Source organism: Cnephaeus nilssonii (genome assembly GCF_951640355.1).
Source record: "Cnephaeus nilssonii genome assembly, chromosome: 18".
NCBI lineage: Eukaryota > Metazoa > Chordata > Mammalia > Chiroptera > Vespertilionidae > Cnephaeus > Cnephaeus nilssonii.
The window spans coordinates 14,069,842-14,093,804 of record NC_137089.1 but is presented as its reverse complement, the minus strand read 5'-3'; the positions used below and the strand labels follow the sequence as shown (position 1 = coordinate 14,093,804).

The following is a 23,963-nucleotide window of genomic DNA, read 5'->3' as shown; positions in this document are numbered from 1 at the left end:
CTTGTTAATGCAGATCTCAGTCACGTTCTTGTTCAGTAAATATTAAGTGGAAGTCAGAAATCTTTATTCTTAAACAGCATTCCAGGTGACTATGAAACACTGCCCAAAGAGCATTACTTTTTTTTTTCTTTTTTCTATTTTTTACCCCAAATATAAATGCCCCTGTTTGCAAACTCCCAAGAGCCAAATGGCTACAATTTATAACCTATTTAAAAGTGCTTCTGTTAACCACCTTGTCCTGAATTAGGTTCTTCCTCCTGATAAAGGACTGGTTAAAGTGCTTTCAAAAACGGCCTGAGCAGTAATTGAAAATATTTTCAATGTTTACATTAACTTAAGTAGGCATGAACATACAGATTAATTCTTCTTTAAACATCATTTGATTAATGTAGAAATTTACATGTCAAGATACCTTAGATTAAATAAAAGGAAAGTATCTTACATTATCTCATAAAATTAAAAAGTATATATTACTGGATTGCTATGATTGTATCCTGAAGTTTCTCTTAATTAGTAACTTGTGTTAGTACTTATTATGTACACATGTGTTATATTTCATTTTATCCTATGAGATGAAGCCTGTCCATCCTCAGATAGGAAAAGACGCAAGGTAAACAACTTGCTTAATTAAGGTTACACAGCTCATAAGTGTGAAGTATCTCCAGGTATCTGAGCTTGCATTCTTAAACATTGGGCTAAACACTATTTTGTGGAAGGTCTGATTATAGGTGAGTTGATCATTGAAGTTTCTGATCACCCAATTCCAATATCGGGTGGGGAAGGAGGGGGGAGGTGGTCCTGCACACCATCAAGAAGTGCTGTGATACCAGCTGGGTGTCCTGCAGTTCAACTCCACTCGGACCCTGTTCCTGGAGGCAGCATCCGCTTCCACAGGTCTCAGTCTCACAAGACCCCCCCTCCACGTGCCAGCTGCAGGCCCAGGTCCCGGGACTCCTTCCTGGGTTTGAGTAATTTGCCAGAGTGGCTCACAGAACTCAGGAGGAACATTTACTAGGTCACCGGTTTATTATAAAAGGATATAAATGAGGAACAGCCAGAGGAGCCGTACGCAGAGGGAAAGCACGCGGCGCTTCCCTGTTCTCTCCAAGCGCGCCACTCTTCCGGATCCCCAAGTGTTCACCGACTTGGAAGCTCTCCAAACCCTGTCCTTTTGGGGTTTTATGGAGGCTTCATGACAGGCATGATTGATAGAGTCACTGGCCAGTGGTGATTGCTTCAGCCTCCAGCCCCTGGCATCCTGGGCAACCAGCCCCCATGCTCGGTCGGTGCGCTCCAAAAGTCTCCTCGTTAACAAGACGCCTTCATCGCTGTCATCGGAATTCCGACCCTCTTGACCCTACTGCGCACAGCCATTCCCCGAGCAGGTGCCTGTTGTTCAAGGCTCGCTTTTTCAGCCTCCAGCCACCCACGCCAACCTCTGTCACCTCATTTTTGTTTGTTAGCTCAAACAATTTTCCCTTTCTGTTGTAGATTTCTTTAGATGGGTCCCTGAAAGAAACAGGTATTAGCAATTCAACCAAATTATTGTGACCATCAGTCGCCACTGCCCACCGCTGTGACGGGGAGGCTCTCCTCTCTCCACGACTTGAGCACCTTCCAGGCGGATACTTTTAGTTTCTTCAGCTGCAACACGAGGGACTTGGCTACCGCTACTTCACAGAGCCGTCCTGACAGTTCGGGGGCTTAACTCAACGTGACTAAAAGCTCCGTTTGTTCAAACCACCTGGGAGCTTTCCAAGTCTTTTCCGGGATGGAGGCAGTGCCCCCGCCTCACTCCGAGCTCCACCTACCCATGCACTTGCACCCTTTTCCCTCCACCACTTCTTTTCTTTCGGGAGCTTAAAGACAACACAAGGTGGCTGCTCCTACTTGTTCATTTGTTAATGGAGCGGGGTTTTTTCTTCTTTTTTTCCTTTCTTCCACCAAGAGTGTGGCTTCCCCCTAACCACCACCTGGCACAGTCTCTCGGGACAGGCCGAGTAGCGCGACACACCGTGTTCCTGAAGCAACGGCGAGAGCTGCTGGGAGAGGTGGCCTGGCATGGCGGGCACCTCCCGTCCCAGGGCCGTAGAGCCCCAGCCGCCATGGAGGGCGTGGCCGAAAGCCGCAGGCCGAGTACCTCTGGCCGCAGGCGGGGAAGCGAGGCCGGCGGGGTTCTGGGCGAGCTCCCCAGCTCCGCAGGCGGGAGGCGGGACCCTGCGGCAGGGAAGGCGGGGCCGGCGGGCACAGGGAGAGCCCTCATTGGGCAGGCGGGAGGCGGGGCCGTCGAGGGGGCGGGGACATCCGGAGTGGGCGGGACCCTGCGGCAGGGAAGGCGGGGTCGGCAGGCACAGGGAGAGCCCTCATTGGGCAGGCTGGAGGCGGGGACACCGGAGTGGGCGGGTCCCTGAGGCAGGGAAGGCGGGACCAGGCCTGCGCAGGGAGAGTCCCTCAGTGGGCAGGCGAGACCGCTGGGGCGGTGCAGCCGAGCGAGGCGGGGCCGGCGGGCCGGCGTGGGAGGGTCTCTGCGGCCGGGGAAGGGCGGACTCCGCCGCCCTGCGGGCCACCTGGGTCCAGTGCCCGTTGGAGGTGGCCTGAAGCGCTCGTTTCCCTCTGCTGCCGTCGCTCTGGCGGAGTCTGCGCGATGGGCGACCCCGAAAGGCCGGAAGTGGCCGGGCCTGAGCTGGAGGAGGTAAACGTTGCCGCCGCTTTTTCTCAGGGCCACGGGCACCCTCGCCGCTAGAATGCAGGTGGCGGCGGGGACTTGCAAGGTGCAGGGCCGCTGTAGGAAGTTTTCCCCGTTGCCGTCGGAAACCCTGTGGAGGCCGGGCCTGGAGCCCTCGCCGCAGCCTGGTTTCGTCCTTCCCAGCGCCCGGGAGGCCGTCCCCGGGAGGGCTGAGGTGGGAGCCGGGTTTCTGCTCCACGGCGCTGCGCCCAGGCCGGGAAAGGGCAACGCTCCGAGGCTCAGGCCGCGGCGAGGCGCACCCCCTCCACTCCTCTCCCCGCACCCGTCCCGTGTCTGGAGACCTGGCCGGGGAAACCGAGGCAAGGAACGAGGGCAGGTGGATGGAGCGGAGCAGTGCATGCCCTCCGTGGGATGGTTAGAATGAAGTAGAGGACGCCTGTGGAAACGGACACAGGTAGATGGGGTGGAAATCTCCATCAAAATAATCAGTTCAGGCGGCCAGTTTTGCTCAGACCCGGCTACTGAGTTGTGAATCTTTGGGGTGTCACTTTCTTCATGTACACAGCAGAAATGATACTGCCCTCACAGAGCATTAAGTAAAAATGCTTTATGCAAAGCACCATGGGTTATGGATGCTTCATAAAACCTAAATCAACATGCTTATTATTAACATCCTCTCCTCTGCTTCTATATGAATAAAAGTACATAACGACAGTCAAGAAACCATGGTTTAGTGTTGTCGGGTAGTTGAAATTGTTGCTCTGTAATTTTCATGCCCTCCTATTTTGTAAATACTTCTAAACCATTTGTTTCGCTTGAACCTGTTGCTGCGTGTCGTTTCTTTGGTTTAATCGAGTTTCAGCTCACAGAGAATGATGCTTAGCCCTACATTTCTTTAGGAAGTTGTAGATTCCAGATTTGGGACTTTATTTTCATTTTGTAAACATTTAAACAATTGTAAACATCCCTCAAACTTTTTCTTCCTGTTTTGAAACAAATACGTTTAGTACTGATTTTCCCCCTTGAATGAGACAAGGCAGGTGTTTCCTTTCGTGCTAACAGCACCAGCAGTCATTTAGGCTAAAGACCTGGCAGTTGATTTTTACTTATTATCCCTAAGTGATTCACATCCACAAAGACAGAAGCAGCACTTTAGGTCCAGGATGAATTTTAGTGAGTGTGTTATGGTCTGAAAGTTTTAAACTTGAGATGCAAGGATGCCTTAAGTACTTGGTCAGATTTGAGGTGCAGCCTGGGCCCCCTGCATCAGAATCACCTGGAGTACTTTGTAAAAAATGTAAATCACTGGGCCTGCACCTAGTAATCCATTTTGGTGATGAATCAAAAGCTCTTGGGGTGGAAGAGAAGGTGGAATGTTGCCTAGGAATACCTCTGTGAAACTTTATTTCAAATTCTCATCACTTCACACCTAGTTGTCTACCTCCAGTCTTACCTGCTCTCCCGTCCTGTTAGACCACTGCCACCTTAACCCAGCATTAAACCAGGGCCTCCATGTCACTCCCTCCAAGTAAAAACTCCCCATAGGGTCTCAGTTCCCACCCAAAAAATGCCCGACTCCTCAGACTGGCAGAGTCCCATTCAAGCAGCTTTTTCGTGCTAACTGCCATATCTTAATTCAGGTTGTCATTTCCACCTCTGAACTTGACACCATAGTTACTACCAAAATCTAGGGTGTTTTCTGAATTCATGGATATCTGATTAATCTTCCTAATGCCATCTCTATTCATGTTCATTGCTACTCAGGAATTTTCCACGTCTATCCATAGAAATGCTTTTCAAATTGTGCTGCACAAAGAATGTCAGCAGGAGGTTGGGAGCAAGTGGGGAGAATGAGAGTATGAGCCTCCCAGCTCCCCAGATGTTTGAAAATCTTTGGCCCACAAATTTCCTAACCTCTTAGACCCGTGGTCGGCAAACTGCGGCTCACGAGCCACATGCGGCTCTTTGGCCCCTTGAGTGTGGCTCTTCCACAAAACACCACGGCCTGGGCAAGTCTATTTTGAAGAAGTGGCGTTAGAAGAAGTTTCAGTTTAAAAAATTTGGCTCTCAAAAGAAATTTCAATCGTCGTACTGTTGATATTTGGCTCTGTTGACTAATGAGTTTGCCGACCACTGTCTTAGACTGATATCCAGAGTGGACCCTTTACCGAATTCCTCGTTGTCTCAGCTGTTGCCCCTTTAGCCAAATCAGATCATGTCTGCCTTTGCTTTACATCCACTTCAGTGGGTTTTAATCCCAGCTGGCTCCTGTTTTCTCATCCCCCCTTGCTGTAGGCTTGGTCCTCAGTCATGCTGCTGCTCTGTATGATTCCCCTGGATAATCTCAACCCTTCCCGTGGTGACTGCCAATGGCATCTTTATCTTGTTGGGGAGGGAGTGGAGATAGTGCCTCTGCCTACCATAGTGTTATATTTTCAGCTCTCCACTGGATATCTTGAAACTGAACCCATTATCTTTTTTATTGACCGAATTGATTTTTAAAGACTTTTGTGTTTGCAGCTTTTTATTCTTGTTGTGGCTTGTGTTGGTGGGGGGAGTTCATTCAAATTAAACTTTTGTTAAACCTCTAATTAGAGAAGCAAGAGTTTTTGTCAGATTTATTCCGTTATCCTTCAGGTGCTGAGCACTTTGTATGTGTCTTAAATCAGTTTTCTTCTGTGTTTCTACTGCTGATTTCCTATTTGGGGCAAGAGATGGGGAGTGCAATAATTTTTAAATTGTCCTCTCCACCTCCAATTTCCCTTCTAATCTAACCACATTTCTACAAATGTGATCTTAAAACACAGATCTGATAATGTTTCTCATCTGATTAAAAACTTTCAGCAGCTCCCAATAGTCTGCATGATAAAGGCCAGATGCCAGTGTTATATATCAAAGCAGATCACTTGGACTTGCTCCAAATTTTTTTCAAGTCAACATCTTAATATTCATTTAATATGCAAAATAGACATATCCACCTTAACCTGAGATAAAGCCTAGAAATGGAGTACAGATTTTAAAAGCTGAAAGCTAACTATTTTTTTTTTATTTGTTTTGTTTCATTTCATCAAAATGATGACACGGGTAAAAAAGTGTCAAAACAGTTGCATCAAAATGGCTATAGGGAAATAGCTGTGGCAGAATTCATGTACATTTGCATGTAAGGCCCTCCCATGGCTTTAACACCTGGGCCTCTTTTCCAAATAAAATTGTAAGTGCAACACTGATTAAATCCACTTTTGTGTATTTTATGAATGTAATTTTTTAAAAAGTAAACATATGTAATATTATAAATCAATTAATGGAATAATGAGGCTGTTTTGATGAACCTGCTGCTTTGAATTGGGGTGTAGATGATAGTTGAAGATTTATACCAAACTTAGCAAACAGTTTCTTTGCATATTTACCAGAAGTTCTCTTAATAAATTTACTGCTAGCCGGTGCTGTGCCTTTATCAGCCCATGGGCTTTAGAGTGCATTTAGGCTGCTCCCTGATGCATTCACATAATTCTGAGTTTTACCTTACCAGCATCAGTTGTCTTTATTTCTAGTCCTCTTTATACCAACTGTACTTGTAACTATTGTAATTTAACTATTATGTAAACTAATATATGAGTATGAAAAGAAAATTGTTTATGAAAACTTGAAAGCTTGGGAAACTCAATAAAGGTAAGTTGTTAAAAACAAAATCTGTAGACTTAGATTAAAAAGAAAGATTGGTGATATTTATAAAAGTAGTAAGGATTCTGCCCTCAGATTACTCTATCTTAAGTAAGTTAAAACTAAAAAGCATAGGTGATGCATCATAGTGTGTTTATGCCAGAAAAATTTGGGATGTCAATCAGAGAGCCAATTTAACAATAACAAAAAGCTTTGGCTTTATAAAAGAAGATTAGTAAGTAAATGTAAGTTACATGTTTTAAGCTACGTCATTTTCTTCTGATGTCTTACTTTAGCCAATTTTCAACTACCAGTTTGGATTACTTTGAATAGGAGTGCTTCTACTGTATTATTGGTACTATTAATATTATTTCTTTTTCCTTTTTGGGGGGTAGGAGAAGGGTTAAAATTTATTTTGGTTTACTCCTGAAAAATAGATACAAATGATTACAGGGTATTTTTTAGTTTTTGCTGTTCTCTCTCTCTCTCTCTCTCTCTCTCTCTCTCTCTCTCTCTCTCTCTCTCTTTTTAACTGCCTGTCTTTTATTCTCATGGTATTCTTCAGTTAAGCAGAGCTAGCCAGAGAAACTTTCATCTGAGGTTATCCCCTCCCCCAAACACACAAAAGAAAAACGACAACCTGGAAACACAAGTTCATGCATTGGTAGTTTCCTTGCTGTACAGTAGAAAACAATTTGTTATTTTTATTACTATTTTTAAAAGGTTGAAAACACATTTAAAACTGAAGTTCTAATCTAATGTTTGTGACACTAGAGAGACCACAGAGTTCTTCAGAGCACATTTGGAAAACACACTTGGGAAGTATTCTCTGCATTCTTTCTGATTTCATCTCCTTCCATTGTCCCCATACTATAAGTCCAAATTTACAAAGATTCGTCCAGTGTTTAAAGAATGTTACATGCTCTTAGGCCTTCTCTTCCCCCCCCCCCCCCGCCCTCCCCCCCTCCCCCTTTACATTGCTTTCTTTTCTATCATATGGCTTCCTAACCCAGGTCCATAGAGAGTCTAGAGCTTTGGAATGTATTCGTGACACTCCTGACATTGCATTAACATGTTTGTGGATTTTTCTAAGCATCATGAAAATAAGCAATATTTCCATGTCATATCTAGCTCTCAGTTCAAAGGTTTATGTTGATTAAACTTCATTTATTCACATTGCAAAATCTTTCATACTGCCCTTCTAATCCAGCTTCTTCTCTTAACAACCCACATATTGTCAGGATGGAATAAGAAGAATAAATGTACAAATATGATTTTCATTCTAATTTAAAGGTACAAGTCTTGAGCAGTTTTCATAGAGCCTGTCGTTGATCAATTGTCAGCATTTAAAAACTCCAGGATGCTTGGTGTGAAAGGGTTTCTGCTTATGATGTCCTTCTCAACTTCCAGTATGGCCCACATAGCAAATATAGTGAAGGTAAAGGGTTCTAGCTCTGTAACCCAGAGACAAAACATATTTAAGAAAGAAAAAGAAAAGAGAAATGCAGAATCATATCAAAATGCTATAAATGATGATAAAAGCTCAATCTAGAAGAACTAACGGAAGAACAACGTGGGCCTAGACGAGTTTGAAATATCTGTTGACTGCAGACTTCTGCCTTTTCAATTGGGCTTTAAATGAGAAACTTTTCTAAGAGTTCCTTATTTCATGAATGAAAGTTCCCTGAGGGCAGTCATGGAAGGTATTGATTGATCAAATAATTAACCACTATAATAGTTCTTTTATTGTTTCTTTAAATATATAGAGAGCCTTTAAAAGGCCAACCAGAAATTATTATGTTCAATAATAACGAAGTAATAATTTTAAAAGTGTGTAGCACTTGAGAGTGTGCAGAGTATGGCAAGTATTATCTTTGACTTACAGATGATGATGCTCAGATTAAATAACTTGCCTGAAAACATGAATGCGCTTATTTTAAATGAATACAGTTGTGTACTATAAAGAGCAGTCTAGAATAAAATAGGGTTATTTGGTTCACCTATAGAGGTGGCAATTTCCAAAATGTTTATTTTCAGTCTTATTTTTATTGTCTCATTCACCTGTGAAATATGTCCCCATCAATGCTTCGTTATTTCATTACATATATTAATTTTAACCTGATAAAAGGGAAGGCAAATGCATTTTGAGAAAGTATTACTCTGTAGATTTTTAAACTTGCATCAGTTAAAAACCACTGCTTTAAACCTTACCAATTTGGCTGTGTGTTTGTTCTTTCTTTCTTTCTTTCTTTCTTTCTTTCTTTCTTTCTTTCTTTCTTTCTTTCTTTCTTTCTTTCCTTTCTTGCTTGCTTGCTTGCTTCAAGTCACATTGGTTCTTTCAACTTTATTGACAAAGAAATTATTTTTTCCTAAAGTCCAATTTGGTGGTTTCCTCCTTTGCCAGTTATATCACCACCACTTTGTTGAAGGAACTTTGCTTAGCGGGAGCTAGTAATGTATACTCTTCTTTAGGCTTAGTTCATTTCAGTGCTTTGAATTCTGGTTTTTAGATAGAGGCTGACCTTCCTCTAGCTGCTGTCCATGCATTCAGAGGTATAGCTAAAGGCAAGGCTTGAGTTCAGACATATCTCAGTTCTAATCTTATTTCTGCCACTTATTAGTTGTAGGATCCTGGGTATGTTATTTACATCCTTCAAGATTTAGTTTCCCGTCTGTAAAATTGAAATAGTTTTCTATGTGTCAGAGTTGTTCTGCAGATTAAGTGGGATAACGTATATAAAGCATCCATGTGGTGATGGCTCAGAAGAGCCTCCGTGCCAGACCCAGAGGACCTGCTCTTATGCCTGCCTCCTGTTCTGGAGCCTAGAACTGCAGTGTGTCAGTATCTATGGTTCTTTGGAGATTGTCCGCCCTCAGTGGCAACACACATACACACACATTAAAAAAACGTGACCACTTCCATTTAAAAAATTTTCTCCAATGTTTCTGGAATGAATATCGACTGAGTGCCAGGTACAATGCTAGGCTCTGGGGATTCCACTAAAGTAAAGCTGGTTTTTATTCTCAAGAAGCATAGTCTAGAGGAGACTATAGACACATAATAGGGAATTAAATTGAAGTGAGTGATGTGCTTTGTTGGACTTAATCCAGGCATTTGGGGTGATGGAGGGTGGGGAGAAAAATGGGGGCACTCAGAGAAGGCTTGATTTGAGTGGTCATTATATTATTTCACTGATGTATTGTGGCCTTTTGTTAAGTTAAAAAAATTCTAACAATATTCAGTAACCTGAGCCCAGGATAAAGAGAAATTAGCAGCCCATTCATTCACTTGCTTAGCTAATGCTTATTGACCTTTTATGCTTGACACAGTACTACAGGAACATCCCAACAGAGAAAAACTAGTTTCTACACTCTGGGGCTTAGGTGCTCTATCTGGGGAGGCTTGTACCTTCAAAATAAGTAGTTACCAAATAAGGCAGTCTATGCTGCAATGTCGCAGGTGTGAAATGTGTAAGTCCACCTATGTTTGTGTGGTCTCAGGCGTTGATTGTGGGCCTTTCTGTCATCTGGTCTTGCCTCTTAGCCTCAAAGCTTCAGCACACCTGATCTGGAGAGGTATGAGGACTGGTGGAGGCAATGGTGAGGAACACAAAGTACGGGCCTGGTACGGAAGAGAAGCAGTTTGAGTTAGGAGTCCAGAATTGAAATGTATCCCAATAATCTTGATTTATATACATTTTAGCCTATTTGTATATACTTTATATATAATTATTCTCATGGACACACAACTCTTCTGATACTCTTGCTGACTATTTAAAAAAATATGTATGGCACTCTACCTTGTGAGAATGCCATCTTGTTTCCAAGTGGTATGTATGTAGGTATGTGTTCCTCACCGTATTCCACAAAGCTTTGAGACAGCCCACAGTGAGACTATATGCAGTAAGTTTAACATGTAAATAGCAATAACAAATTGGTATATGGTCAGCTTCAAACAAAACCTCTGTTGGTACAGACTTTTTAGATAAGATTATATTTCAGTTAAAATTAGAAAAGAAAACATTAAACTAAAAAAACCAAAAAGCTTATAACAGTAGCTTATTTCTATCTCTAACGAGCGTTCTATCTTTGAGCGAGGAACAAAAGGGAACTTTTTGTTCACAAACTTAGAAATGTTCCCTCTGTGATATTTATGGGTCTAGTTTTGTGCTTATCCTCAAAGTAGCATTAATGACAGTAATTTTGTTCAAGGCTTATATGTGCCAGGTTCTGTTTAAAGCACTTTTAATCATCAAAATTAATTTGATGATCACCTGTGAGAGAGGTATTCCTTTACTGATGAGGAAACTGAGGCTCAAAGACGTTAAGCAACTTGCTACGATTACACAACCAACTAAACACTATTAACCAGCTACGAGGTGACAGTAAGGATTCAACCCAACCAGACTGGCTCCCAAACCTGTGTTGTTTCCCCAACTCCCTCAGATGTGTGTTTAGATAAGAATAAGGAGGAGATGTCTACACAAAATGGATGTTTGTACTTTAATTTTCAAAGAGGTTATCTTCAGATACCAACGAAAATGAAGCGAAGTCAGATGAAGAACCACTCCTAAGAAAGAGTTCTCGCCGATTTGTCATCTTTCCAATCCAGTACCCCGATATTTGGAAAATGTATAAACAGGCACAGGCATCCTTCTGGACAGCAGAAGAGGTAAGTGGCTTCGCCTTTCGTCAATAATCATGTTCTGTGTTGCAGTGTTCACATCTTCTGTTACAGGACATCGAAAAAAATTGACATTGCAAGATACATTGAATAAGATCACTTGTATAAAATAATGTTTGAAATTACTGAGATTAAATACAGTGTTTGCCAATGTTGGTGTTTAGACTAATGTCTATAAACATGTTTCCTACCACAAAAATGGCATTTTAGTCTTCCAGATTTTTACTTCCAGTATATTTTAGGACATTTTCTATTTTTAAAAAGACTTTTGGTTTGCTGTGATCAAACTAGTCTTTACTTATGGTCAGCAGAATAAGTAAAATGGCAGCTATAGCCATAAAAAGGAAGGGAAAGCTTTAGGGACCCTAATATATATATAATATACAGCGCATATATATATTTCAGAGCAGACAAATCCTGGATCTACCATTTGCTGTGGAACTGGAAAAGTTGCTTAACCTCTCTGTGTATCTTCATCATTGTTATACTGAGCTAATGGTACCTGGTTTTGGGGGGTTTTATGAGGATAGATCAGAGAAATCTTATTAATGAGATTAATGCCATACTAGGTATTTAGAATGTTACTTGACACTTAGTAAGCACCAGATAAACTGTAAGCTATTATTTTACACAGAATGGGGGGAGAGTTGCACTAGAAATCAGAAGCACCAATTTTTGAAGCTTCTGTTATGAATTTTACCCACCTACTCAACCTTGTTATATTGTTAACATTTTTGTTATATTTGACATATAGAGCAAAACAAAACCCCAGCATTTTTAAATTGGGCTGTAGTGCTTGGCACACCTGACTGTCACCAACTGTTCGTGGTTTTTGGAAAGTTTTTTTGTGAGATATAGTTAAGAGAACAAAGGGAGCAAACAGGTAGCCTTTTCATTCATCGTGTTTAGAAGGTACTTGTGATGCTTGAATTTCTTGAAATTCATTTGAAAATTATATGCATATGCATTTTTTAGCAAATGTAATATATGCTGTATTATGACTAAGAAACACTAATTTTAAGAATTATGCAGGGTGGAGCAAAAAGTTTACAGTTCTGAGTTTATTCTTGGATTATTATTTATTAATTAGTGCATTATTTTCCATATGAACAACTGTAAAACTATTTTTGCCCCACCCTGTAATACAGGTTGTATATATTTTGTAGGCAGCCTAGAGGAAGATTCAAACACATATTTTGAAGGGAAGTCTAATACATTTAGTTCCACATATTTTTCATTTAAACAATTATGTGAGTTATAACTTAATCAACTTTAGACTTTATTGTTTTATCAGTGGTTTAGCTTTATTCCTAAATATGGCTTATCATCAGAAACCTTGATTCAAAAGACAAAGTTCTTGGATTTTTTTTTTAAAGCTATCCACAGAATTCTGATAACTAGTAGTTTGGAATCAATATTTTGATGGTAAATTGGAGGCTTTACTGAAATAAGATAAAGCTGGACAGAGGGTTTATGCTGGGAATGGAAAATGACCAATGTAATATAAATAAAATTTATAGGACCTTTTGAAAGCTGAGTGTTTGAAGAGATACATTTAATATGTCAGAGTGAGCATATTAAAATTTAATATCAGGAGTTATAATAGCTAAAAACCAGGAAGGTATCCTTCAGTTAAACCTCAGTTGAGCTAAAATAATATAGGAACAGATTTTTAGCTTGCATATTTTAAAAGATATTTGCAAATAATTTCCCCTTCCTGCCCCATTGTATCTCAATGCTTAGCACAGTGTCTAGCATTTGTAGTGTTAGATAGGACAAGGGTTTCACAGTCTGGGCATCTAGTTCTTACTAAATGCTATTCTTGCTAAATGTAAAATGTAGCACAGTATTTTGCAGATGCAGCTGTAAAGAGGATGAGCTTGACAGGAACCCAATACTGTAAGTGTAGCCAACGAAGAAACCAATGTAGAATTAGCCAAATAGTGTAGATAAGCAAGGGCTAAGCGTCCCTTTCGCAAGACAGTGCTTTGAATGCGAATTCTGTCTCCTCTACTTGCTGCAAGTAAATAAAAATAACTAATGAAAGCCACTTCTTGTTCTTTTTTAAAATATATATATTTTTATTGATTGCAGAGAGGAAGGGAAAGGAAGAGAGAGATAGAAACATCAAGGATGAGAGGGAATCATTGGCTACCTCTTGCATGCCCCCTACTGGGGACCGAGCCCGAAACCCTAGCATGTGCCCTTGGCCGGAATCGAACCCGGGATCCTTGAGTCCACAGGCCAGTGCTCTATACACTGAGCCAAACCAGCTAGAGCCACTTCTCATTCTTGACTAGAACACCCCAAGCATCAAATCCTTTAAGTTCAGGAATAGTAAGTAGGGGCTCAGTAATCACTGAAAGAATAAAGTAATGAGGAAAGGATTTTTGAAAAGAACACAAATGATGAAAAGGGTGAACCAGTCCTTTTAGAATGGTCAAAGAGATTAGGGTTTTGTAGGATAAATAAAAGAAGGACAAAGGGCAATTACATATCTCAATTGTTTATGAGGAGACTGTGAAACAGACTTAAGAGATCTTCCCGAGCTGAAATGGTATCTACAGGGTATATTTAAAGACTGTTTTTGAATTGTAGATTCCACCAAACTCTAGAGTGCATCTCGATATTAATTCCAAGGACTAGTTCTAATAAACATGTTTGAAACATTTCTATTCTCAGAGGAAGTCATGCTTATAAATTGCTTTAACACCCAGGTTTGTGACCTGCCTGGCATTACTTGTAGATACGAAAAAGTAGATTAGCCTGCATTAAAGTAGCAGCTATAACTGCTTAATTATCTGTCTATATATAAACGCCTAATTATCTAACACTATTGTGTTATATAATCTGTTATCCTATATAATAAATGGCTAATATGCAAATCGACTGAATGGTGGAATGACCAGTTGCTATGACACGCACTGACCACCAGGGGGCAGACACTCAATGCAGGCGCTGTCACCTGGTGGTCAGTGTGCTCCCACAGGGGGAGCGTCGCTCAGCCAGAAGCTGGGCTCACGGTTGGCAAGCACATCGGTGGTGGTGGGAGCCTCTCCCGCCTCTGCGGTAGCACTAAGGATGTCCTCAGTCAGACATCTCCCGAGGGCTCCCGGACTGCAAGAGGGCGCAGGCCAGGCTGAGGGACCCTCCAGTGCATGAATTTCATGTACCGGGCCTCTAGTGTATTATATAAAATGTTAAAGCAACAGCTGCTGGAAATCATTAGTTTATTCACTTCAGTTCTTTCTTGACCAGTTTCTATTCTCTCTCCTGCCCTTTGCCCCTTTCTTCTTTTGTTCCAGTGCCACTAAATTATGTTTTTTCCCCCAGCTTTATTGATATACTTGATATGTAACATTTTTGTAGTTGGAGGCTGCCTTCTTGCTGTGTCTTCACATGGCAGAAAGGGCAGTGGAGCTCTCTGGGCCTCTTTCATAAGGGCACTAATCCCACCCATGAGGCCTTCACTCTCCCTAATCACCCACCTCCGAACACCATCACTTTGGACATTTCAGTATAGATATTTGGGGGTGATGGTGAATACAAACATTCAGTCTATAGCAGTGATGTTAACTTTTTTTTTCTTCTTAAAAACTTTCCTGCTAATGAGTTGTCCCTCCTTAACTTTGAGGTGGAAGATAGTTTTCCAAATATTTTGAGAATTTAACTTCAAGTAAAAATGTTGAAAATCTTTTTATTTTAGGTTGACTTATCAAAGGATCTCCCACACTGGCACAAGCTTAAATCAGATGAGAAGTATTTTATCTCCCACATCTTAGCCTTTTTTGCAGCCAGTGATGGAATTGTGAATGAAAATTTGGTAAGATTTTTGTTTTATTTTACTTTTATTCCCATTTAGCAGTTGAATGAGGATACTGGCAGTAAGATAATTAGACTGAACCTAAACATTTTTGTCTAGGAAATGAACTTGATTAAGCTTATTTCTTGAATTTGTTTTTCTGACAAAGTGTCAGAGGAAAGAATACATTTCTATTATTTGACCAGCACAATATCATTATATCAAGCATCTTGTGCCAATTTAAAATGCATAAGCATGAGTTTGATTTTTACCCTTTGATTTTTAGATCCTAATAAAGAACCTGCACCTTAATAACCCTTCTGGAGCTCTGTAATAGAGCTCTGGGTTCTGGCTCCCCGTTTTTAAACTTGTATTATGGTTGGCCAGGAGGCATGCCTTCTTGCTGAAGAGAATAGAGATTATGAACTTTTATCATTAACTGGAAGGGGCTTCAGTAGATCTATCTGCTGTTGGGAAAAAAAAGTCTTAAGGTCAGTTATACAAAGTGAAATAATTATTTTTTGGTAGATGTTCTACAGTTTGTCATTATAGTCAGTTTCCCTACCTAACAGATCAATTCATTTAATTGCTTAAGAATTCATTATGCAGCCAATTTATTGTGGAGGGATGACAAATAGTACTGCTTAAAATAATCCATAAGCACTTTCTGACCTGTTAGTGGCATGACAGGCAATTTTTAAGGGATAATTCTGATGTCCAGATTCTGATTTGCAGTGTTTAATGAGAACCCACAGAATTGGATATATTTGTTTCCCTCATTTTCATAGGTGGAGCGATTTAGTCAGGAGGTGCAGGTTCCAGAAGCTCGCTGTTTCTATGGCTTTCAAATTCTCATCGAGAATGTTCACTCGGAGATGTACAGTTTGCTAATAGACACTTACATCAGAGAGCCCAAGAAAAGGTATCACTGGGGTTTTATTTACAAAGTTTTATCATATTGCTTGGTTATGTTAAGAGCAGAATTTACTCTGAAACGAAATGTTAGGGAAATATTCAAATATGGAAGTTTAAGAGTATAATGTTTTTATTGCTCAATAATGTGTTCACTTAAAAAAAAAAAAGAACTTGTATAGAACCTGTTAATCTGTGGAGCACATTCTGTGTAGCAATTGAATATCATAATTAATTGGTCTTGTATCAGACCAGATCCAAACCACTAATTTGAATTTTACTTTAATTTCTATATTTTATGGATATGCAGAAATACAGAAAAATTACAAATCTGGTAGTAGACCATAGAGTTGCAATTATTATATCTGATTAGCCAATGAACATTTATTTTGATTAAGAAAAACACGTTAATAACTTGGCCATTAATTATTTTGTTTTTACAGGGAATTTTTATTTAATGCAATTGAAACAATGCCATATGTTAAGAAAAAAGCAGATTGGGCCTTGCGATGGATAGCAGATAGAAAATCTACTTTTGGTATGTAGCTTTAATTTAAATATATCAAACTTGCCTTGAGTGTTATAATACTATTTTACCTGGTGTAACTGTCTCAAAGTCTCAATGTGCACCTTCATTCTTTCTAATAATTAATTAGAAACCAGTATTAAAATGTCTAAAACTGCCCTGTTCAGTTGGTTGGAGCATTGTCCTGGACACCAAAAGGTGGTGGGTTTGATTCCTAGTCAGGGCACATACCCAGGTTGTGGGTTCATCCCCAGTGGGGCAAGATCGATGTTTCTCTCTCTTTCCCTTTCTCTCTCTCAAATCAGTAAAGTTATTTAACAAAAATTAAAATAATCTAAAACTGTATCTATTCTGTTTAATAAATTGAAAGTTGAAAGGCTAAAATGTCAGTGTATAATAACAAGTAAATAAGTCAGTCACATAGAATCTGGCAAGAGTCTTAAAGCAATCCACAGTTTATATCTGCTTTCAGGAATGTTTATTTTTTAAATTTAAGGTGAGCCAAAGTCTTACATTCTTCAGGAAACAAATATATAGTTTCTGAAAAACTAAAGATTAGTGCACTCAACTGTTTGCAGGAACAGGCTTATTTTTCACTCTTCTGGATGAGTTGAAGTTCAATAACTCTTTTAAGGAAGTGATTAACATTGTATCTTATATGTAGTAGTTGCTCAGAAAATCTCTTTAAAATTAATTAAACTATTCAGATAATTCATTTGAATAGCTCTAAGTATCTGTCTTATTCTTATCTATTTTATAATTTGTGGTCTTTACTTTCTGGTTTTAATTAAAATGTGGGGAAGCAGATCTCAAGATTTTTTATTTCAGGACTCATTTGTACACTTAAAAATTTTTGAGGACTCCAGAGTGCTTTTATTTGTGTGGGTTATTGATATTTCCTTATTAGAAATGAAAACTAATAAACTTTAAACATATTTATTAATGCATTTTTAAAAAGAGAGTAACCTGTTAGATTTTAACATATTTATGAAAAAACTATATTTTCCAGAAAAGAATTAGTGAGAATGGCATGCTTTTTAATTTTTGCAAATCTTTTTAATGCCTGACTTAATAGAAGACAGCTGAGTTATATCTGCTTCTGTATTTGCATGATGTTGTTTTAGTTGAAGTGTACAAAGAAAATCCACCCTCATTCAGATATGTAGTTAGAAAAGGGAGAGTATTTTACTAGGCTTTTCAGATTATTATGGTAATGCCAGGTAGCATCTGCAAAACACTATATACTCATGAGAGAATGGTAGTAAAAAATATAAAATAGTGCCTTAGTATTATTAAGAAAATAGTTTTGACCCCACAGTCCTCCTTGGTCTGTGAATTTCCAGCGATCCCTAGAGCACACATTGAGAATCAGTGATGTAGTGTAAGGTATGACAAGCTTATAGTATATTAGGGAAGAAACAGATATGTTTGTGTTGCCTTCAGTTCATTTTAAGAATGAGAAAAGCAGTGATTCTAAATGTGCATAAAAATCACTGGAGAGCCCTAACTGGTTTGGCTAAGTGGATAGAGCGTCGGCCTGTGGACTGAAGGGTCCCAGGTTCAATTCTGGTCAAGGGCATGTACCCTGGTTGCGGGCACATCCCCAGTGTGTGTGTGTGTGTGTGGGGGGGGGGGGGGGGCGGGGGTGCAGGAGGCAGCTGATCAATGTTTCTCTGTCATTGATGTTTCTGGCTCTCTATCCCTCTCCCTTCCTTTCTGTAAAAAAATCAATAAAATATATATATTTTTAAAAATCACTAAGGAATTTGTGGAAAAGCCTTGCAGAATCCTGGTCTTCACCCGAGTGATGTAAGAGGCCCTGGTGGGACTAAGGAATCTGTATTTTATACATAGTTGATTTCCTCACAAGTGGTTTGAAAAGCACATTTTGAGAAACAATGGCTTTAGAGATTAAAAAAAAAGGGGGGGGGGGGAATTCCAAGGTGTTCAATATGCAATGAAAATATTAGGATGGCCCTAGCCGGTTTTGCTCAGTGGATAGAGCATCGGCCTGCGGACTGAAAGGTCCCGGGTTCGATTCTGGTCAAGGACACATGCCCGGGTTGTGGGCTCGATCCCCAGTAGGAGTCATGCAGGAGGCAGCCGATCAATGATTCTCTCTCATCATTTATGTTTCTATCTCCCTCTTCCTCTCCATTCCTTTCTGAAATCAATAAAAAACATATTTAAAAAAGAAAAGAAAATATTAGGATGGATAATTACTGATGGAAAATTGAGAACAGGCAAAAAAAAAAAAAAAAAGAACTGGCGCCAAGAAAGCATGTATTTCATGACACTGCCAAAGAAAGCAGCCTAGAAATACAGAAAATTAGAGGAGGGTACAGTCACCATGCAGCACCAGAGGCTCCATTTAAATCCTCCCTATTGCTTACTCTCAAGGCAAACTCCCTTTCAGGTTCTGAGTCAGGGCCTCGGGGGAAAGAACATGGTCTGAAATGGTGTAGGAGAGTGGAATGGGTGGTGGGAAAGGAGAAAGTGAAGAACCACAGTGGTGGCTCTCTTTGAGAGAGGAGCTAAAAGACATGAAAACGTTGTCTCGCTTCACCAAACACCTGTACTTCCTGTTAACCGTCTGGGGAAGTGCAGTTTTATGAACTAGTTGTGCCACCTGCACCATTAGTGCCTTTAGCTTGATGAAGCTGGCTTAGGGCTTTGCTAGTATTTTAGGTGACCTAGTAGGATGCAGTAGAGCAACTGTTCTTTCCTCACATCCAGACTCTTCTAATTCTTTACATTTAGCTAAGAAGAACCTAAGAATATTCCTTAAAAAAGCATTAGCTTATTTGAAAGTTAATATGTTATAAGGAGATTCAACTCCAATAAAGCTAAAAATTCTTAATTATGTATCTGCTTAGTTTTTTAAAAATTGAGATATAGTGCTTAATTTAAAAAAGATTTTTAAAGAACTTTAAAACATTAAATACATAGATTCAACCTCAATGTATGTAATGAAATTTAATCATAAAGCATGTAGTTATACAATCTTAGTGCATTGCATCATAGAGGTCAACCTCATCTTTAATGTATATCCTATTTCTCATCTCTAAAACAAATCGTGAGCCTTCACATTCATTATAGCTTTTAGAAGAAATGTTTTGGAAATCTCGTTGTAGTCCACATCTAGTCATGAAAATCTGTAAAATTTACCCTTTATAATCCTTTAATCTCCAAAAAATAATAGCTTTCTTATGACTATATCTGTTATGATTTTCATTCTTTAGCATTCACATGAATGCACAGCATAGTTAAAATAATTTTATCCTTATTCACAACCTTTATATTAAATTATAGTCTCATTCCTTTATAGATAAATGTCCACATGACATAATCTTTATGTAATGAAAATGTATCAATTATAACTATTCATTATCTTATTAATAGTAAAATGAAAATAGAATTATCTATATTTAAACTATGATAAATCTCCATATTAAAAACATAGCTAGTCTAAAGTTCCATTTTTGTTTTCAAAAGAGTCAGCAGAGCATAGTGATGATGATTATTATATGTTTTAAGATTTAATTTTAGTTTATTTCATATATATCACACTAAAGAGGCTTCTTTTGGTAATTCCTTCTACACAGTGTGTTCTCAAGTGCCTATTTATATTTCTTCTGCTATTTTTTCAAAGTGAATTTTTAAATTGTATCGATGAAGGAAATACTATAAAATAAAATACTATAAAAGTTTTTCTGGTGTTTTGGGCTAATCATAGATACATATTTGATATAATTGATCTATCTGATTTGGTTTGTTTACAATAATCAGGGGAAAGAACAAGGACAAACCAGAGCACTATTTAGAGATAGCCAGTAATATTTAAACTTGGTCTTCTTTCTTTTTGAAATTAAATATTATAATGACATTTGTTTGGGAAGTTATAAATATTTATTCAGGTTTTGCATCAAGTTTTAGCAATTTTATAATGTCTTTTATCATCTAGTACTTATATAGTTTCCATTGATGTAGTTCAGGACACATTTATTAAGAGCCTGCTATTGTGTATTTGGTCTCCCAACAAGTACTGGGATACCAACTATGATGTCATCTGTGGTCTTTAGTTGGTTCAAGTGCTGAGTTGCCTTTGTTTTACAGTCTTATAGAACAAACTTTTCTCCCTAGACAGACATATATATAAATATTTTGAGTATGCAGTGTGGCATAAGGGGCTTAAGAATGATCTTTTTGTTTTTTCCATTTTTAAAAAAATATATTTTTATTGATTTCAGAGAGGAAGGGAGAGGGAGAGAGAGATAGAAACATCAATGATGAGAATCATTAATTGGCTGCCTCCTGCATGCCCCCTATTGGGGGTCGAGCCCGCAACCCAGGAATGTACCCTTAATTGGAATCGAACCTGGGACCTTTCAGACCCTTCAGATGCTCTATCCACTGAGCCAAACAGGCTAGGGTGAGAATGATCTTCTTTTGGGTTAGACCTATAATCATTCCCAAGAGATAATATTGTAGATATGCTGCCACTAGAGACATGTTAGGAGATTGGCTTCTGCAAAGTCATTTCCTAACAGTGAGTAACCTTTGAAATTGGGCCTTATATATTTAGCAGAAGACAGTACTTTTCCTATGTGATGGGACATTTTACCTGATAGATATAGTTACCGTATATTTCAGCTGAATTTATCTGTTTTTCTCTAATTGCAGATGCAGGGCAATGATTTTTGAAATGTTTATAGCTAATATGTTAGATAGCTTAGGTTTCTAAAAATATAAACCTCAGTGACTTCCCTTCCCCCAGCCACAAATAGGGAGACATCCTATCTAATAATAGAGTAAAATGTAAATTACCATCACTCCGCTACGCCCACGATTGGGCGGTGGGAGGCTGGGGGGCGGGACTCGGGGTGGCCTATCCGGCCATTGAGAGGCACGGATCCGCTGCCACTGAGGGGGGTGGGACTCCCGCCCCCTGCGACTCTCAACGGCCAGATCGAGGCCAGATCCGCGGCCGCTGAGGGGGCCTGCGCGGACACCCAGCTGCGCCTCTCAACGGCAGGGTAGCCAGGTGTCCGCGGCAGCCCCCCTCAGCGGCCGTTGAGAGGCGCAGGGGGTGGGAGTCCCGCCCCCTGCGCCTCTCAACAGCAGGGTAGCCCCCCTCAGCGGCCACGGACCATCAAAAGCGTGGGAGCTGGGTGCCTGTCCGCTCAGACACCAGGCCTTTCAGAAGCCTCTGCCACGCCGGAGGCTTCTGAAAGGCCTGGTGCACCAGCGATCTAAAGTGAAAGCGTGGCAGCTGGATGCCTTTCCGCTCAGACACCAGGCCTTTCAGAAGCCTCCGCTGCGCTGGAGGCTTCTGAAAGGCCTGGTGCACCAGCAGACAGGCACCCAACTCCCCGCGATCAAAAGCAAAAGCGTGGCAGCTGGATGCCTTTCCGCCTCCGCCACGCCGGAGGCTTCTGAAAGGCCTGGTGCACCAGCGATCTAAAGTGAAAGCGTGGCAGCTGGATGCCTGTCCACTCAGACACCAGCGGACAGGCACCCAGCTCCCCGTGATCAAAAGCAAAAGCGTGTAGGGGACCCTACACGTGCATGATTCAATCATGCACTGGGCCTCTAGTTTGTTATAAAAGCCATCTTCTGCTCTCCATTCTTGAGACACACACACGCACACACACTTACTGCACTTACAGGCATGCATGGTGCACAGATAAATCACCTCTTCTTTTTTAGTGTAAAAGGTTCTCCTTTGTCTACATACCAAGACCTATAGGAGGGTTCAGTGTTTGACATAGGATTTGAAGTAGATATACCTTTCTGTACTTTTCTGCTCTAGTAGGTAGAGGTGGCGGATTTCCTCCTAAGGACTCTTGGATATTGCACTAGTTGATTTTGTTTCTGGGCAGAATAGTTGTGATATTGTTATAAAAATATGTAAAGTGTGTATGTAGCTTAAAAATGTCTGCAGCATATAATATTTCGTACAATGAAACTAGTTTTTGTCTCCTAGGGGAAAGGGTGGTGGCCTTTGCTGCTGTAGAAGGAATTTTCTTCTCAGGATCATTTGCTGCTATATTCTGGTTAAAGAAAAGAGGTCTGATGCCTGGACTCACCTTTTCCAATGAACTCATCAGCAGAGATGAAGTAAGGAATGAAGTATTCTTCCATTAGTATTTGTATTTATACTTGACTAGAGGCCCAGTGCATGAAAATTCATGCACTGGAGGGGAGGTCCCTCAGCCTGGCCTGCTCCCTCTCACAGTCCAGGAGCCCTCAGGGGCAGGAGGCAACCCAGCGATCAGGGGAAGGCGACGCCCTCATCACACCTCTGCTGCTGCCACTGCCGGCAGCACAAGCCTCGGCCGGCTCTGGTTACCTGAGCCTCGGGCGGCCCTGGGCAGCTGGGCAGCCGCCATCCAAGGCTTGCCTGTACCTCGGGCCGGCCCTGGGCAGCTGGGGGGCTGAGGGGACTAGGGGACACCAGAGGCAGGCGCCCCAGCGGGGCTGAAGGGACTGGGCACCGCCATCTTGTGGCTGTGGGCGCCGCCATATTTGAGGGCGGGGTAGTCAATTAGCATATTCCCTCCTTATTGGCTGTGGGCACCGCCATCTTTGTGAAGGTGTGAGGGTCAATTAGCATATTCCCTCTTTATTAGATAGGCTGTTTGTTTATTTTTCTTTCCCCTGGAAAAGGCTTATGGTGACACAAGGATCCTGGTAATTAAAAGAAAATAAGTCATTTCTTCCTTGGCATTTAAGACACCGCTTTCCTCTTGCCTCTTTACTATTTCTCCTCAGTCTCCTCTGCTCATCCTTAAATATTGTATTCTGGTTCCCTCTTTCATTGTTTATGACCTCCTGGCTGTTCTTATTTATTCCCATGGAATCAGCTACCACCCAGATGCTCATAACAACCAAAACTTTATCTTAAGCCCATATATTCTTTTCTGAGCTCCAAACTTGTGTATTCGAGTACATGTTAGATGGTTTTTCCTGGAAGGCGAAGTCAAACTCATCTTTCTCCCAAGATTGATTCTTCCTTCTGTTTTCTCTAGAAATGTATTAAGGGTTGCCAACTTCCATCCACTCATTTAAATTTGAAATCTTGGAGTCATTTTAGATGGTTTCTTTTATTTTTCACACACAGACACAGACAGTAACTAAACCTTGTCTCCCTCTACCTGCGATACCCTTTCCATCTTTCCTGCCAATTTTTTAACTTGTTGGTTTCCTTCTTAAAGTTGCAACTCAAAACTTTCCTGACCTAATAAGGTAAAATTGACCACACTTTCCTCCATGTATCTCTTTGAAACTAGAACTTGTTCCTATCTTACAGTCCATAACATATATTGTACATCTTTTCTCTCTCCTCTGTTAGTCTCTAAGCTCCTTGAGTATATCTTTCTATTCTCAGTATTTAGCCCATTACAGCAATTCAGTTCATATTTATTGACTACACTAATCCTGGCTCAGCTTATCTCTAAGTGACCTTAATTTCTTTGAGCCTCAGTATCTTCAAATATGAACCTTAAAAGGGTTTTGTTAAAATACAATTAAATAGTATGTGTGAGTACTTTTTAAGTGCCATAAAATGCTTTGTATAATTACCTTTTGTTGTATTATGCCTTTAAATTTCTTATATTTTTTATTATTAATGTCATATCTGATTATTATAGAGAAGTAAGAGAATAAAACCACTCAATCTGAACACAGATAA

General features: G+C 40.3%; 1 protein-coding gene across 2 annotated transcripts in view; it reads left to right on the top strand.

The window, feature by feature from the left end:
- The first annotated feature begins 2,471 nt into the window (after positions 1-2,471).
- The window catches only part of RRM2B (ribonucleotide reductase regulatory TP53 inducible subunit M2B), a 33,409-nt gene continuing 11,917 nt past the window's right edge, over positions 2,472-23,963 (top strand). The window contains exons 1-6 of one of the 2 annotated variants that reach the window (XM_079795852.1): positions 2,472-2,692; positions 10,863-11,018; positions 14,737-14,853; positions 15,621-15,754; positions 16,188-16,282; positions 22,257-22,390. In XM_079795852.1, coding sequence (XP_079651978.1) covers positions 2,645-2,692; positions 10,863-11,018; positions 14,737-14,853; positions 15,621-15,754; positions 16,188-16,282; positions 22,257-22,390 — 684 coding nt within the window. In that variant the 5' untranslated portion in view covers positions 2,472-2,644. Of the gene's footprint in view, positions 2,693-10,862; positions 11,019-14,736; positions 14,854-15,620; positions 15,755-16,187; positions 16,283-22,256; positions 22,391-23,963 lie in introns of those variants that run through there. The other variant, XM_079795853.1, reaches the window with a different exon arrangement.